The sequence below is a fragment of the Sus scrofa genome, chromosome 14 (assembly GCF_000003025.6).
Source record: "Sus scrofa isolate TJ Tabasco breed Duroc chromosome 14, Sscrofa11.1, whole genome shotgun sequence".
Lineage (NCBI taxonomy): Eukaryota > Metazoa > Chordata > Mammalia > Artiodactyla > Suidae > Sus > Sus scrofa.
In genome coordinates, this window is record NC_010456.5 from 102543689 (window position 1) to 102561911 (window position 18223).

An 18223-nucleotide genomic window follows, 5' to 3' on the forward strand; every position below is an offset into this window, starting at 1 on the left:
ACATTTCAGGTAAGTAAACACTGAGAGAACTGTCTCACTTTAAAAAATGCTAATGAAAGTCTACTAGACACAAGAAAATAATCTCAGATGAGAGCATGGTAATGTAGGAAAAAATAAAGATCAATGGAAAAAGTAAACATGTGGGTACATAAGAATGAATACTGATTGTTTACAATAACAATAAAAATATCAAATAGGTTTTTAAAATATGTAGATTACAATGCATGACAGTATCACAAAAGATGGGGAGGTATAAAGAATGAAAATGCAATATAGTACCCTACTATCCAGTATTATATTTACCCCCAAAAATGAAAATATGTACACAAAATGACTTATACATAAATAAATATTTACAGAAGCACTGCTAGTGATATACAGAAACTTGGAAACGATTCCAGTGCCCAAATAAGGTGACTTGATAACCAAACTAAACAGAATACTACTCAGCCAAAAATAAATAAATAAATATTGACAGGCTAAAAACTATGGATGAGTTACACAGACGTTATACAGAACAAAAGGAGCCAGATTTAAGAGCACATATTATTCCATTTTATGAGGCTCTGACCAAGAAAAACGAATTTATGATGCTAACAGTACAATGTCGATCTTCGGGAGTAAAAGAAACTGGGAAGGAGCAAGAAGGGACCTCTGGGAGACTGGTAATGTTCAATTTCTGAAGATCACATCCATAGGTTCAGCTTGTGGGAATGCATCAAGCTCTGCATTTAGGATTGTTCACTTTTCTGCACATAGTTCCCCCCAAAAAGTTTTAAAGATCTATTTCAGGAGTTCCTGTCATGCCTCAGGGGTAACGAACCCGAGCAGTATTCATGATGTGGGTTCAATCCCCGGCCTTGCTCAGTGGGTTAAGGATCCGGCATTACCAGGAGCTGTGGCGTAGGTCGCAGATGCAGCTCAGGTGCTGTGTTGCTGTGACTGTGGCGTAGCCTGGCAGCTGCAGCTCCGATTAGATCCCTAGCCTGGGAAACGTCCATATGTGGTGGGTGCAACCCTAAAAAATATAGATAGATAGATAGATATTTCAGATACACAGAAATTTATGCAAACGGATAAGTCTTCTCAAGAACCAAGATTAAGAAACAAAGCATGACCAATACCATTAATGTATATGTCATGTGTTACTCACTGATTACACCTCTACCTTCCTCACAAGAGATAACTACTCTCATGAATTTGGTGCTCTGCATGTCTCTGCACTATTTTATACTTTTACTCCTTGTATCAATTCACCTAAGCAAGAAATAGAACTGTTTTGCATATTTTAAACAGTATATGAGATTATTTTATTTCTATTTTTAAAAGATCATTCTAAAAGGGGTACCAGGGAACCTTCCGGGATCATGAAAATATTTTATATCTTATTTGGAATGTTGGTTACCTGGGTATATACACTTATCAAAACATATCAAAATGTTTGTTTAATATCTGTGCATTCACTGATAAATGTTATTTCACTGAAAACAATTTTTTAAAAAATAGATCATTCTAGCCTCTCCACAGGAGTGAACAAAAGTGAAACCAAGAAGGCCAGGTAAATTATCACAGCAGACCTGGTGAGGGCCAAACTCATCTCTCTGAGGAGTAAGGAAACATAACAGGTTGTGGTCACAGTTCTTTGAGCAGCTTAACTGTGAAGTGGAGCAGTCCCTGGGCAGAGGAACGAGGCCAAAGAAGGAATTTTTTTTTTTTTTTAAAGAAGGAATTCTTAAAAATGGAAGTTTGAACTTGACCCTGTTGAGAGGAAACACGGAAGACAAGGAAGAGACGTGAGACCAAGGGAGAAACCAAGTCCTCCAGAAGGTGAGTGGGGAAAGGATGTGAAGGACAGGTGGTTTGGTCTTTGCTGGGACATGATGCCTTCTTGGTTCTTAACTGGAAGGAAATAAAAAGGGAACCCATGGTGGGGGGGTTATTTGGTGGTGAAAAGACAAAAGAGATTTCCATCCAATGGCTGCTACTTTTCAATGATCCTGAGACATTATCTATAAAGGGTGGAGATAGTGTGGAAGCCCTTGAAGAGGAAAGGTATGAAGTTACATTGGAAAAGTCTGGGAAAGCATCCCAGCATGGTGAGAAGAGGTTAAGAAAAAGCAAAGGTTCCATTTTGGACAGGTTACATGCCCAGCAGATAACCAAATTCTTCCAATATGGCATGAGCTCAAAAGCTGGAGTATTATTATTCCTCTTTGCCTATGGCACAAAGCAGAGCATAATGCATATTAGATACTCAAGAGAGACGATAAATGAATGAATGAAGATGACAGTTTTTTCACATTTTCTTAGCTTATTTTTATAACATTGGCCATATTCTACATTGGAGCTGAAGAAAAAGCAGTTTTTTTTTTTTTTCCAGAAATCATGCACCTTATCAATCAATTGATATAAAATACATTTTCCTTTTTCTCATTTTTAGCTCTGTGTGTTCTTGGAAGAAAATCAAGCTGTGTCTTCCAATGCTAGAAATCCTTCATTTTATCTAAAGAAATGACATGTTCATCTTCTAAAATAACTGTTAATCAAAATTCACCAATGGGGCAGTTCCCATTAAAAAAAAACAACAACAACAAAACCTAAGAGATAGAATCTCTATCTTTATATTAACAAGTGTGTGACAATCATAAGAATATAGTTGATGATGAAATTAGAAGCTCTTGCCAAGAAGGAATAACCTCTTTTCTGTATTTGAGATGCTCCTGTGAATGATAAGTTGCACGTGCATAATGAGTAAAGAAAGCCTTTAGCTCGTGTACAGGAATCTCAGGATGGTCCCAGCCAACCCTGGTTGTCTTAGGAGACAAACTGGCACAAATAAGCACCTTGTGCTTTCTATTTATTATTTATCAATTGTGAAGTGAAAAAAAATATAAATGCATTCCTTGCAGCATAAATTGTTCTTTGTTTTATTACACTAACTTCCATTTAAAAGGACACCATTCATGCAAGAAGCACCGTTTTGGTTGGATGAACAGTTGGATTTTTACGCTTATAATTCAAGTATATACTTAACTACGTATTTTGAGTGCACTCTCCTGGTTCCTGTTTCCACAGCCAGACTGTAAATGCATATTTTTGGTCATTCTTAACTACAGTAATTCAGAACTTCAGCTGTCAAGTTTGGAGCTAATATTCTCATATATGCACTTCATGCTTTACTCTTAAAAGTCAATTCCTTGTTTGCTGTCAGAAGCTCCTAACATAATACACAAAATGACAAGATCAACTGTTGAAATAATCTAGACCTTTAATGTGAATACAATGTATTTTTTCCTGAAAATATCCCCCTCCTTCAGCTACTATAAATTCTAGCCAAGCAGTAAAAGAGCATAACATGTTAAATATTTTTTAAAAAAAATACACATACACACACAAAATAGCAGTGTTTACAAGGAGGAAAAAGAGGGAAATCTCAGTTTTGTGCTAGACCATCCTTTGAGACACTGTCATTTTAAGTGTGGAAGCATCAATTACTTCTCCTATGCTATGAGGCCTACACATTCAAAGGTTCTGTAGGTCCCCTAAGAAAATAAAGAAAATAAACAACTGTTTCTCCGTATCATTAAACACAACAGGATACCAGTCTGGTGCTGGTGTTAAAACACTACCAGAATTCCGACTGTGAATATTAAGACTCAATACTTCAGCTTCAAGAGAAGCAGAGTTGTTTTGTTGCCACATAACATCAGGACTATACTTCACATTGTCAATTACACGATGCTTCTAGGACCAAAGATTAGACCCATTGCAGCATCTTGTAATCCTAGAGTCCGAAGAAACCCTGTAGATTCCTTATTCCAATCTGACACCCAAGACAGGAATTTTTTTCCACAGAATCCCTGACAGATGGTCAGCCTCTGTTTCAATTACTCCAGTGGGGGAGTTCTCAAGAGAAGATCCCCGAGAGATATGATGAAATGCTAGACCAACCATTCAGACAGAAAGTAGGGCTCCAGTAAGCCTGTAGGATACAGACAGCATTGCCAGACACTAAAACCAGACTTCCAAAAGAATGTAATTCAAAATCAGTAATCACAAAGGCGCAACGTTCAGACATGTAGACCCCAGATTTGGGGGCCATTCTAGGTCTTTTTATTGGCCTGGGGAGTAGCTCTTACAATCAGGGAAGCAAGGTGGCTTTTCTCCCACTGACTGCTTAAAGTAAGAATTGATTCTTTCAGGCTCACAGCAAGGGCTTGTCAAGTGCAGAGAGAATCAAATCCCTTCCTTCTGAAAACCAAGCCAAGGGACCCCCTGGTGGAACTGCTAATGTTTAAAATACTCTTAACTTTGGTCTTAAAATTCTCACTACAGTAAACCAGAACATTTCAAGCTCTTCTTTTAAAAGTGTATATAGGCTATGCTGTAACTGAAGTTGTTTGGTTGGTGTAGGGTTGATGTGTGGGGGTTAATGTACTAAGCGCAGTCCTACATACAGCCGTGAAGTCTAGTTTATCCGACTAGGAAAGGCGAGTGCGCGATGCTAAACTGCCGGCACATCCCCAGCCGGACCCCGGGACGGGGCGGCCCGGCTCTTACCTGTCGATACTGATCACGCACAGGGTCATGATCGAGGCCGTGCAGCACATGACGTCCATGGCGATAAAGACGTTGCAGAAGAAGTGGCCAAAGATCCACTTGCCCCCAATAAGGTCAGTGACGCTGACGAAGGGCATGACCGCCACGGCCACCGAGAGGTCGGCCAGCGCCAGGGACACGATCAGGTAGTTGGAGGGCTGACGGAGCTTCTTGACGAAGCAGACCGAAATCACCACCAGGCAGTTGCCGGCGATCGTCAGCAGCGTGATGAGCGTCAGGATGGAGCCGATCACAACTTTCTCGGCTCTGCCGTAGTTGATCTGCTCCCCGCAGCCCGAGGCATTGTCCCGGGGCGCGTCCCAGGTGGGCACGGGGCTGGCCGTCACCTCAGGGACCCCGTGCAGCAGGTGCGGCGCCCAGGAGCCCGCGACAGGGCCGGCGCCGTCGGAGCTCAAGTCGGGAAGCCCGCGCCCCACCTCCGGCAAGAGGATAGAACGGAGATGCCCGTAGAGGTCCGGGCGGCCGCTGCTGTTAACGTCCATCATCATGCCGCTGTGCGCAGCTGCCCATGGAGCCGGCGCCCCCGCCAAGCGCTCCGGCTGCCGGCCCGGGGGCTTCACCTCGCCGGTTCCGCTCCACTCGGCCCAGCCATGGGGCCCGCGCCGGCCACTGGGGGGCGCCCCGGCCCGGCCTCGCGGCCCCGCACGTCCCGGTGCCCCAGCCGCAGCGGACGAGGCGGGAGCGCGGTCGCCCGGGGACTCCCTGCGGGAGGCGCCTGCGGCTCTCGACGGACGCCCAGGACGCGCGGGCCGAGCTCGGCTGGCCGCACCGCAGCCCGCAGCCCGCAGCCCGCAACTCGCAGTCCGCAGCAGCCGCGCGGCTCGGCCAAGAGCGCCCCAGAGGCAGCAGCAGAAGTTGCGGAGTGCGCCCCGCCCCTCGCGCCGACCGCCGCCGCCGCCGCTCCCCTGCGGCAGCCGCGCCGCGTCCCCGCCGCCGCCGCCTCCGGCCGCTGCCCGCGCCCGCCGGGCTCCCGGACGGGCTTCCCGGGCTGGGCAGGGGCCGCCGCCTCTCCCGCGTGCCCCCACTGGGCGGAAGGAGGCACTCCACGCGCCTCCTGGGATCCCAAGCCGCTTCACCCCGGGTTCTTTCTTTCCGCAGGAGACTCAGACCCCCTCCTACAGACCCGAACCCCCTCCCCCCCAAGTGAATAACAGTTTGGTAGGGAAAGACTAGGGAACGGACGTTGGGACTCATTGCAAAATAAAGAACCCCAGGAGGAATATATATATGTGTCTATATATAATGTGCATTTTTAATCTTAATTTTAAAAAAACCTTTCTAACACTACACCAAGCAGCAGATACTTCCGTTTCCTATTTTGACCACTGATGGGAGAAATCGAAGATGTAAAAAGAGAAGCAGCTGAATGGGGTGAGGGTGGGCTCTCAGAAGAAGTGAAAAAGGGAGAGAGATCCCCACATCTGGGAGAAGCTGGGAGCTCCAGGAAAAGGGACCTCTGGAGGGCTTAAACCTTTCGGACAGACCCTCCAGGCATCTAGATACAGGCCTCTCAGATCTGAGAAAGATCTTGGCTGCTTTTATATTCAGTCTTCAAAACCTAATACACTGAAATGAGAGTTAATTTTCCCGTGGCATTCTGGAAATCTTGTACAAAAGAGAAGAAATGACCGGTTATAATGTTCTGCAGAAGTATCCCGGAGGTGTATGTTGATTTAATGCCTATTGCCTAAAATCCCCTTAGTATTCAAACCCTATCAGAGTGGCTGATGTTTATTATTTGTGAGACTTCTTTCACTTCGTTTTGTTGAAAGATTTTTATTGGAAGCCAGCAGTGATTTCTTTAAAGACTCTAAAAATAATCAAATCGGTTTTCTTTTCTAGTTAGGCCCTAGTGGATCATAAATAAGAAGAAAAAGGAACAGAAACCTTAAAATGTATTGATGCAAGTGCTCGCTCAGTTAACACTCATTCTTCAAGATGGGTATTAGCCCTATTTTTCTAGTTAAGAAAAGCGTTGTTATTACAATCACCTGGGAACTGATAGTTAGGTTTTAACCCTAGGTTTATCTGGCACTATGTCCTTAGTTTTCCCTCTACATATTCAAAAAAAAAATTTTTTTTTAGTAGAAAAAATAAATGTCTAAATCATGGGCCAATGTCCACAGCTTTCACTGCTATGAACATGTTAGGGGCTCTCCTCTGCCAGGGGTAAGCAGATCAATATAATGACTCCGAGGAGGAGAAATTTAACACATAGACCCAATAGCAATACTTGTTAATAGTTGAGAGGATGAGTGAGGAAATTCTTCAGCCTTAGTTAGTATTAAACATCATTTCAGACAAAAGAAAACTAGTTTGAGGCTGGAAGACATCAAATAAACCATTTGTTCACCCTTCAATATAAAGAGGGAAATAGAGGCTCAAACGAGTTTAATGACTTGTCCAAAATCCTCCAGGCTACACTGAAATGTCTCAGGGTTTTGGTTTTAAGGTTTAGAATTGTCTCAAGGCCTCCTAAAAATTCGTTAAGGTAAGAAATTTCATAAGTTACTTTGGACTTTTCTTGTTTTAACTTTTTAATTTAACTCATCTTGACTTTTCTCATATTTTTCCCCCTTGAATAAACTAATCTGCGTCAGCTTACTTTCTTCTATCTTGGCTCTTTTAAATAATATTCCACATTAGTTAATTATACAAAGAATTTGAAAAGCAATATTTTTTATTTGAATCTACAGTCCATATAATTTACCACCTACACTCCGGCCAGCCCTTACCCAGCCCACTTAAATTTCATAGCGATTCTGATGTTTTTGCTTTTGTTTTTTAATTATAAACGTAGCAAATAATCAGAAAAATACTACTTTCAAATTTACTTCCTCTTCTATTTTCAATATAGTGTCAGGTCCAAACTCCCCTTTTTATAGAGAAGTCACCTCTATTATATTGTCCCTGGTGATGGCTGGGTATATTTCCTAAGAATTGCTAGGTTTTTAATTTATAAGCTGTCACAATGCATAAACACAGTTACTGAAAATCTCAGCTTCTGCGGCCTTACCTTTCTTATGCTGAGTTTAAATTTCATCTATTATTGTATCATTCCAGAATCCAGACGGAACAATTTGGAATTCTTTCAGTTTCCCCCTAACTTTGACTAAGAAATAATCATCTCTTCATAAAAATGCCAAAATCTCATTTATGCTTTTCCATAATTTCCTCACAAGACAAGCTGAAGATACAGCTTTACAAAATATTCATAAAATACCTAAGACAGTCCCCTGAATTTCGTGTTTTGCCCTTGGTTTCCCGGGGTTTTAAAATTTATATCAAAGTGTTGCTGCCTTCACCCTCCCCCTGCCAACCTGCTCTGGCTGTTATACTGGAGATAATGAGAAGGGTTGGCATCCAAATCAATCATGTCTTTAGTTTTTACACCTTTTCTTTCTTCCTTTCTTTCTTTTTTTTTTCCTGGCCACACCTCAGCATATGGAAGGTCTTGGGCCAGGGATCAAATCAGAGCCACAGCTGCAGAAATGCCGGATCCTTAACGACTGTGCCATACCAGGGATCGAACCCATGCCTCCACAGAAACAAGCCAGATCATTAATCCACTGCACCATAGGGGGAACTCCCCTTTTATTTCTTTCATTTAAAATATAGCTCTGCTTCTTTAAAAAGTACCAAAGCTTGTCTACCCTCTCATTTCCTATAATAGCATTCTCCTAAAATTGTCATTGAGGGCACCTGAAACGAGAGCTATCTGAGGTTTCCAACTGGCAATCTTGAGTTCTCAAAACTGCTCTGGGGGAGTACAGAAGAGCCGCCACATCCTACAATAGGAATTAGCATCTTTTTATAAGCTCTTCTGCCCTGTAGGTACTCATCTAGCTCATCTAAATGCATATGCCTAATCATATCTCTGCAGACCCACAAATATCCATCCATCGGACAGAGGCTTAGAAGAGTTGATTTTCCCAAACACTGGCACACTCTGACGGTCTAGATTTACTTTAAGAAATAAAATAAAATAAAACTTTCTATGCCATAGCACTCACAGGCAACACACTGGTCAGTTAACCATACTAACATCATGCTGACTGGGGTTCCAGTAATTTCTATTGCCCAATGCTTCTGACTTCTTACAGGGCTACTCTTGCACTTCTGCAAAGTTTTTCAGCTGTTATGTGTACACCCCATTGGTTTACTCAATTAAACTAATTGCCTGGGTGTCAAGCCCAGAATTGGATGAGAAGAGATCAGGAAAACAATGCTTAGACAGGTATAGTGCTAAGGTTAGTATATAGAATATCCAAATCTTACCCTGTGGACCATTCGGGCTGTAGAGCAGAAGCATGGAGACCGAACACGCATCCTAGCAACTGTCCATACAGACAGTGGGAGGCCCCATCGGGATCAAAGCACTTCTTTGGGGCAGTCTCCCTCACCATGTCTAGCCTCAATCCTTTCTAGATTCTGAAGGCTTTTAAAGCACTTTTTTTTCTATCTTTATCACAGCACTTACTGTTGCATTATGCTTTGAGTTTACATGATTATCTTTTCCTTCAGAGTGTGAACTCCCCAAAGGCAAGGATATTTTCTTATTCCTGCCACCAACTCGGTGTTCAATAAATGTTTGTCAAATAAATTGAGTGTAGAAAAATGCCCATAACCAAGAATAGTTTAAAATTTAAAATAATTCCTCAGCTTAAAAGTGAGTTGTGGAGTTCCCATTGTGGCAAGGCAGAAAAGAACCTAAGATCCATGAGGATGTGGGTTCAATCCCTGGCCTCGTCCAGTGGTTGGGGGATCCAGCATGGTGCAGGTCGAAGACTTGGCTTGGATCCCAGGTTGCTGTGGCTGTGGCATAGGCCAGCAGCTGTAAGTCCGATTCGACCCCAAGCCCTTGGGAACTCCCATATGTCAAAGGTGAGGCCCTAAAAAAAAAAAAAAAAGGAGTTGTGAGTTTTGTTTTAGTTCAGATATATGTGTCCTTTAGTTATGATACTTTCATTTGCATTTTGCCTTAATGCTGACTACAAAAATGTACTCCCCCCCCCTTTGGTTCCTTTCATTTAGAAGACTTTCATTCTCTTTACAAAATAAATGTAACCTTTAACATTTTCTCCTCAAAATGACAAAAAAGGATGAGCAGAAAATCAAAAAGCGGTGAGATCCAGGAACACTTTATTTAATTACTCAATTTGTTTCCTACCAGGATTATCTGGAAATATAAGTGGTACCTGCACACCCTCTAGTGGTGAATCTGTTTCTCAATACAAATTCCACAAAGAGAGAACTTCATTGAAAGCTTTTTACAAGGGACAAATTGGACAACGTCAGCTTCCACGGCCCAAACTTGAAGGACTAATTAAAAGAAAAATTTAAGTTCTTCAACCTAAAGAAAATATAATATCAGCATTCATTCATTGACTGGGTCAGCATTTATGGAGAGTTTAATATATACCAGGTATTGTTTTAGGAGTTTGTTTTTTTTTTTAAAGAACATGTTATGGAGTTTCCGCTGTGGCACAATGGTATCGGTGGCATCTCTGCAGCACCAGAACTCAGGTTAGATCCTCGGTGGGTTAAAGGATCCACCATTGCCACAGCTGCAGCATAGGTTGCAAATGTGTCTTGGATCTGATGCCTGGCCTGTGAATTCCATGTGCCTCGGGACTACAAAAAATTTAAAAAAAGAACACGTTAAGTTGGAGATCCTATTGGATATTCAAGTGGAGATATCAGATAGTCAGATACAAGTTCAGGAGACAATCTCTCAAAAAGAGCAAATAGAGAAGAGGGGAATTCACCCTGAGATGCTCCAATATCCTAATGTCAAGGAGAGGAAGAGAGACCAATGAAGATGGACAAGGAGAGGCCATTGAGTTAGGAGAACAAAGAGAGACTAGAAGCTCAAAGTCAAGGGAAGAAGATGTTTTAAGGAGAAGAAATAGATGAACTGAGTCAAATGCCAAATAAGGAAAGAACTATTGCAGTGGAGTGGTAAGAATAATATGACTAGAGAGGGTTCAAGAGATCGTGAGGAGAAAGAAAATGGCCACCGGGAGGGCAATTTTTAGAGCCTTTTATACAAAGAATAGCAGGGTATTTGGCAGAAACTGGAGGGGCGTGTGGTATTTAAAGAAGAAGGTCTTTCATTGAAGAATTGATAGGATGCGTCTTGTACTACATTTTCTAATCTCCTATAGAATTGCATGAATCCTTCTATAGTCTTCCAAATAACATATGAAATGAAAATTGCCATCCTGTTCATCTCCCCATTTCCAGGCAAAACTACCCCAAATCCATTCTTTCAGTCATCCAATAAACGTGTACCAGCTACATATTAATAGGCACTGTGCAAAGTGCTAAGGATGAATACATAGGCAAATTCTCCACATTATCTGCAGAACATTATTCTGCAGATGTTCATCACCTGGTGAAAGACAGACTGGACACAGTGCAATTTGAAAAGCCTTGTAATATAGGCATGAAATAAAGACATGGAAGCCCAGAAGAAAGGACCACTGGCTCTTCCTGGGGACACCAAAGAATTCATACAGCTAACATTCCAACTCAAGCAGAAGTTTCATCAATAGGGGAGTGCAATGCCAACAGGGTTCCCTAAATATGTGGAATCCCTGTCATAACTGTGTCACATACAATGCATTGGAAATGCTAAGGGTAGACTTGTTGGGGCTGATCATAAAGAATTGTGTGTACCATGTAAGGTAGGTATGAACTTTCTGATTTTTCAAAAATTAAATATGACTTTGAGTCCCTACCCTATTTATCTGATGGGAAATCCAACTTTTTTGTCATTATTGTGGCTCTCTCTTCCCCTGCCCTGGCCCCAAGTTTCATGATGGACCGGGAGTCTCGCACCCAAAGCAGAACATTCGGAAGGCTGTTCTGTTTCTCCCTGTTGTCCAAGTTCATATAATCCCACGAAGCAACACTGCAGCTCCTGTGTCCTTCAGGAGCATAGGAACCGTGGCTGAGGCTGCACACCAAGAGTCTAAGGCTCCACCTCTCTCTCTAGGTGCATGGAGTAGGCAATCGGTTTGCCTACTTCCCTGAGGGTCCCTACTACATGAAGAAAACCAAACCACATCTTCCATATAGTCAGGAAAAATATTCCTTTCATTTTGGCTCTGGCTTACTAACTGCCCCCCTCAAAAACATCATACAATGCCTCTACAGTTACCTGGCATGAACACTTAAATGTTACCAGCCTGGGATTTTGCGCTCCAGGGGACATCTGGCAATGTTTGAAGACATTTTAGGTTGTTACAACTGGAGGGATGCTACTGGCATCAGTAGGTGGAGGCACAGGACCACCTCGAACAGTAGAGGATTATCTGGCCCCAAATGTCAACAGTGCTAAGGTTAAAAGCTATGTTACAGACTACATTTTAAATTGAAAATGCACAACTTGAGAAATAAAAATATTCAACAATTGTAAAGAAATCAGTATTCCTTTTATTCGGACTGGAAAATTGACGAAATTTTTTGTTCTTAACCAAAATAAAGTACAGAATCAATTTTAGGTATTATTATTATTATTTTGCACTGTTGTCTGAAGTACAGAATCCAACCTTAATTCCTCCAACTGGAAGCAATATTTAGTTTTATTCATTTTTATAACAAAAGACTATTGTGCATAAATAAAAACACATCTGAACATGGATAAATTCTTTGCATAATGGATTTTATATTCAAGGCAATACTCAATTTATGAGATTCAAAATTCTCCATTTTCTAAATTTGGTTGTGATGATTGGTGTACAATTATAAATGTAATAAAATTCATTGAGTTAAAAAATTAAAATTTAAATTAAAAAAAAACTCTCTATTTTCATCAATTCAGACTGCTATAGCACATGACCAAAGACTGAGTGTCTTAAAAAACAGAATTTTTTTTCTTTTTAGGGCCACACTTGAGGCACATAGAGGTTTCCAGGCTAGGGGTGGAATCAGAGCTGCAGCTGCCAGCCTACACCATAGCCACAGCAACATAGGATCCTTAACCCACTGAGCAAGGTCAGGGATCAAACCCACATCATTATGGACACCAGTCAGGTTTGTAACCTGCTGAGCCACAATGAGAACTCCATTAAACAACAGAGATTTATTTCTCACAGTTCTGGGGGCTAGTAAATCAGACTCTGGTGAGGATCCTCTCTAGTTTGCAGATGGTCATCTTGCTATGTGCTCATATGGCAGAGATCAGGGAAAGAAGCAGCAAGCTTTCTCATGTCTCTTCTTATAAGGGCACTAATCCCATCATGAGGGCTCCACCCTCTTGATCTATTTCTCAAAGACCCCATATCTAAGTATTCTCACATTTAGGGGTTGGGATTTTGACATATTAATTTGGGGGTACAAAAACATTCAAGCCATAGTTTTTTATTTTATCTTATTTATTTTATTAGTTTTTTCTTTTTGCCTTTTCTAGGGCCACTCTAGTGGCACATGGAGGTTCCCAGGTTATGGGTCTAATAGGAACTGTAACCGCTGGCCTATGCCGGAGCCAGAGCCACGGCAACACGGGATCTGAGCCGCGTCTGCGACCTACACCACAGCTCACAGCAACGCCAGATCCCCAACCCACTGAGCAAGGCCAGGGATCAAACCACAACCCCATGGATCCTAGTGAGATTCGCCAATAACTGCGTCACGACAGGAACTCCGAGCCATAGTTTTTTTAAATAAACTATTTTGTAGTGATAGAGGAGAGAATAAATAAATATGCATTTAAGTATATGAATGCTTGGGTACCATTGTATCAAAAATATAGTAGATACCTATAAATATGTTTATATCTTAATATGGTTTATATTTTATTTAATTTTTTACTTTTTTCTTTTTATGCCCTCACCTACACCATATGGAAGTTCCCAGGTTAAGGGTTGAATTGAAGCTACAGCTAAGGCCTAGGCCATAGCCACGGCAACAATGGATCCAAGCCACATCTGCTACATACACGATACCTTGCAGCAACACCAGATCCTTAACCTTCACAGACACTATGATGGGTTCTTAACCCACTGAGCCACAATAGGAACTCCTAGTTCATATTTTAAAATGTTTAAATTTAGATTTATGATAACTAAATACTGTAATTCTAACTTACATACAATATTTTGAAGGGCTAAATATATATATTTACTTAACACAGTAAAAAAAACTGTATGTTTGTCCATATGGGTATGTCTGATAATATGTACATACGAATCACCATGAATGTGACTACATAAATGCAGAGCGATATAGACGTGCTGCATTGTCAACTTAAATAATGGAAGTAGCTTTGCTGTGATGACATAATTTTTGGAAATGGGGGACAACTCTTACAGTTCTCTTATATATAGTCGCTCATCTTGCATGACTTTTGAATATCTTGCCAAATATTCACATGGGGTAAAGTTGTTTATTGTTATCTGAGCCTAATACCTAGAAAGGTTTTACATATAAAAGCATAATATTTTTTCACAATTTTTATATGCATAGAATTTTCCAGCATAGTTAACATCCCTGGCATTTTCTTACTAAAGGCTAGTATCAACCATACCATTTCTCAATTATACTGACAATGATAAGTTTAAAACAACAAATTACTACGACAAGCCAAAAAAAAATACCCACACAAATTTTCAAATATTGTTCCCCCCTCCCCCACACCCCCAGGGTTAACTGGGAGGTTAATAGAAGGTCTGAACACTGATGTGGAACATTGATTTAAATAAGGGTTCAGCAAACATTTTCTGTAATTTACACCAGATACTAAATATTTTAGGTTTTGTGGCCCAAGACACAATATTGAGGCTACTATGTAGATGTTTACATCGTGAAACTTCCTTTTATAATTTTTACTCACATTAGTGATATTAATTGAAAGGGGAAAATTAAGCAGTATTATCGCGAAGTTTAAAGGTTTAAATCAGAGGAACTTTTTTGGATCATAGTTTTCAACTCCACAATTTGGTCCTTGATATGGGGTTGTGCCAAGACCAGCTCAGTGGGTGAGGGCTGAAGAATGGGTGCTGTGAAACTTAAAGACAAAAGTGAACATAAAACAAGACACAGAGACATTTATCTTAAGTAAAGGTGGGAACCAGGGGATTCAAGGTCTCAGGGACCAAGAGCGCTGCCTCAAGAAACCACACTGCTTTTATTGTGTTCTTGAAGATTACATCAGTGAGGAGGGGGTTTATAGATGCTGGATATAGGTTTTTTTAAGTTATTTTAAAAGTCACATAGCCGGTTGCTGATTAAGCTTTTATTCTGACCTTTAGGCATTTAACAATCACTAGCATTGAGGAAGCTTGGCATCAGCTATCTATGCATAGCATTCTAGAGAATCACCATTGTGCTTCTGCAGAGGGCATGCCTATCTGCAGCAACCAGGCATGCCTAGGTTTGCACCTCTGTTCTCCTTGCTAATGCATATCCTGCTAATGACTCCTCATAAACCCCTTGAGGCCATGAGGCTCCTCTTCCTCTTATTCTTTAGAGGATATATCATGCTGTGCAAAGGTGTGCCTATCTGCACAGGTCCTGCATGCCTAGACCAATGCATTATGTCCTCATTCATCTGTCCCTATGACCAACTTATGCCTTTAGGTCTTTGTTCTTAAGCTTAAGTCATTTACCAGCATTGTGACTGTTTTTCAAGCAGGAAGATGAGGTAAAGTAAAGCAGGACAAGATGGAGTTTTCAGCATAGAAAATAGAAGCAAAGAAGCTAAGAAAATATTGTAGAAACATGTCTCGTGACAAGGTTGGACCATAATTATATCTGGAAACAAGTTTCTATGCCACCCAAAATGAGCTAGATAATTCCCAACCAGATGAGTGTCCCAAAGACACAATTATGCTATATATGAACAAATCAGTATATACTTTTTCAAAAGGTGGCGAGAGATTCAGAGTATTTAAAGGGGTCATATAACCAAAAGAACCAAATCTGGTCCAGTCTTTGCTGTCTGAGCCGAGGTGGAGATTTTTTCCTTGACAACATTAGTAAGTACATTTTTTTTTTTTTCAGCAGTTCAAAATTTTCTCAGGATCCCACTACATCCATTAAAGCTTTTGGGAGCATGAACTGTGCTGGGGCCATGGTTAATTACCATGGCTGTTATTTCTAGTTTTTAAGTTTAAAGCTCAAAGTGGTTCCAGTCGATGTACAATAAATTGCCTAAAATTCTGTGTCTTAACAAAACCTTGTCACATTGTGCTTATACTTCATGAGTGTAATGTTAACACTGACCCTGCAGGAATTCCATCTGTAGTCATGGTTACCAATTCTGACAAGTCCACTTTAAAATTCTCAAAATTCTTCTCCATACACAAAAACAAGCCACTTCCTAATGATGTGCCCCATTTGGGCAGTATTTCCAAAAGATATTTAGTCCTATCAATATTCTCAACAATACAAAGAACTTTTGTATAGCTACTTGCTTACCAGCGGTAACAGAAAATGCCAGGAATAACCTAGTTTTTTCATGCAATTTACCCTGCAAGTTCTGAGCTAACTTTCCAATGTTCTGAGAATAGAGTTTATGGTTATTTGCAAATGCTGGTTCTATTTAGGATCTGCTCTTTCTTTTGTCTTCAATAAATATTCTTTGAAAAGGAGTCTTCAGTTAAAAAAAAAAAAAAAGTTTTACTTGCCTGAGCAGTTTTTTTGTTTGTTTGTTTGTTTGTTTTTTGTCACTCAATAGGCAACAATTTCAAGGCAGCATCAACAGTTCAAGAGTTCCATCAACTTGACTAGGCCATGGGATGCCTAGATAAGTGTCAAACATTCTTCTGGCTGATTGAGGTTTTTCTGCATGAGATTAGCATTTGAATCAGTAGATTGAGTAATGTAGATTTACCTCCCTAATGTAGGTGAGCTTCATCCCATCAGCTGAAGACCTGAATAGAACTAAAGTACTGACCCTTCTGCCTTCCTGCTGGCACATAGGTGTTTCCCTGTCACTGGATCCAAACTGGATTACCAGCTCTTCCTGAATCTTGAGCCTGCTTGTCATCCCACCAGAATTACACCATCAACTCTCCTGGGTGAACAGCCAGGTACAGATCTGGGGACTTGTCCAACCTCCAAAATCACATGAACCAACATCTTTTTTTTTTGTCTTTGTAGGGCCACACATTATGCATATGGAAATTCCCAGGCTAGGGGTTGAGTTGGAGCTGTAGCCACCAGCCACAGCAACTCGGGATCCAAGCTGTGTCTGCGACCTATACCACAGCTCACACAGCAACGCTGGATCCTTAACCCACTGAGCAAGACCAGTGATCAAACTCATGTCCTCATGGATACTGGTCGGGTTCATTAATCACTGAGCCCCGACAGGAACTCCTGAAACAACTTCTTTTTAAAAATCCTGTCTCTCTCTATCTCTGTCTCACTCTAAGTGTGAGTGTGTGGGGGGGGGGGTATGGGTGTGGGTGGGTGTGCATACTCTTGGTTCTGTTTCTCCAGAGGACACTGACTCTAATACAATCATTATTTTACATGCTTTAAAAAAACAATCCTAATGAAATCTTAGCCCCTTTCTTTACATCCATTACATTTACCATCATATATCTTTTCCAGACACCAATTATAGTTCTGTCTTTGATTTCTATCATAATAATGTCTTAAGTTTTATTCTTTTGTCAGGGCATCTTGGCATCTTAAAGAAGTTGGAATACTCATTCTCACAATGCTAATTTTTATAATATTCAAACCTGCCTTTAATTTTCAAACTTTTGATAGAAATGTAGATATTTAAAAAATTCACTTTCATCTTAATTGCACTTAAAAAACAAAACAAAACAAAACTTAACATTGCAAGCACAAATACTCATAGCCTAGAAGATGTTAAACTATTAGGTCAGTAAGGGGAGTTTCCAAAGGGAGGGAAGAAGATGAGAGAGGAATTATTGAGAGAGGCTCCCTGGATTGGGATATCCTGTGGAGTCCCATTTGAGTTCCACGTTTAGCAATTAACTCCTCTAGTTTGTCCTAGCAGGCAAAAGTTAGGCAGGTGGTTCACTTACCAGCCATGTGGTGAACAGGGGCAAATGCAAGTCTGCCTGGAGAACGGGCATCTTTTTCTGATCTGCTCTGGAGATCCAGTAGGTGCTCCATCATTGGGAACAAGAAAGGGGGTCTATCTGGGTACCTGGTGTATCATGCCAGTCCACTGCATGCCCAGTTAAGTGAATTTCTGGCTATGTGTTGAAGTAACTGAATACATCCAACAATGTTACAATTATATGGATATGGGTATGAAGGTGAACAAGAGCTCATGGGTTCATTTATTAAATCATGCATTTTGACTGAATACCACCTACTTTCTGCCAGTTCTGGAGACCTCTGCATCTTGTTGCTCCTCAATTTCATGTATCAAAATTTAACTCAAGTATCACTGTAATAGGGAACAACAAATCCATCCAATTCCATGTCGTATCTGTTTTTTTTTTTTTAAACTTTGCATCCTATTGCTTTTGCTCAGTTGAGAATGTTACCTATAACCTGAAATATACAGGATAGCCCATTCTAAAGGCTCTAACCTTCAAGGGTATGACACTTTTCCATTCACATAGAGATAAAAATTTGCAGAACAGAGATAAGATTTATCTTATTCGAA

General features: G+C 40.9%; 1 protein-coding gene across 4 annotated transcripts in view; it reads right to left on the minus strand.

Moving 5' to 3' along the window:
• The window catches only part of HTR7 (5-hydroxytryptamine receptor 7), a 105583-nt gene extending 100377 nt beyond the window's left edge, over positions 1-5206 (minus strand). For 3 of the 4 annotated variants that reach the window (XR_001301123.2, XM_021072106.1, XM_005671276.3), the window contains exon 1: positions 4561-5206. Coding sequence is in view for 3 of the 4 variants with exons in the window: in XM_021072106.1 (XP_020927765.1) it covers positions 4561-5108 (548 nt within the window). In the remaining variant the exon portion in view is untranslated. 4 annotated transcript variants of the gene reach the window in all.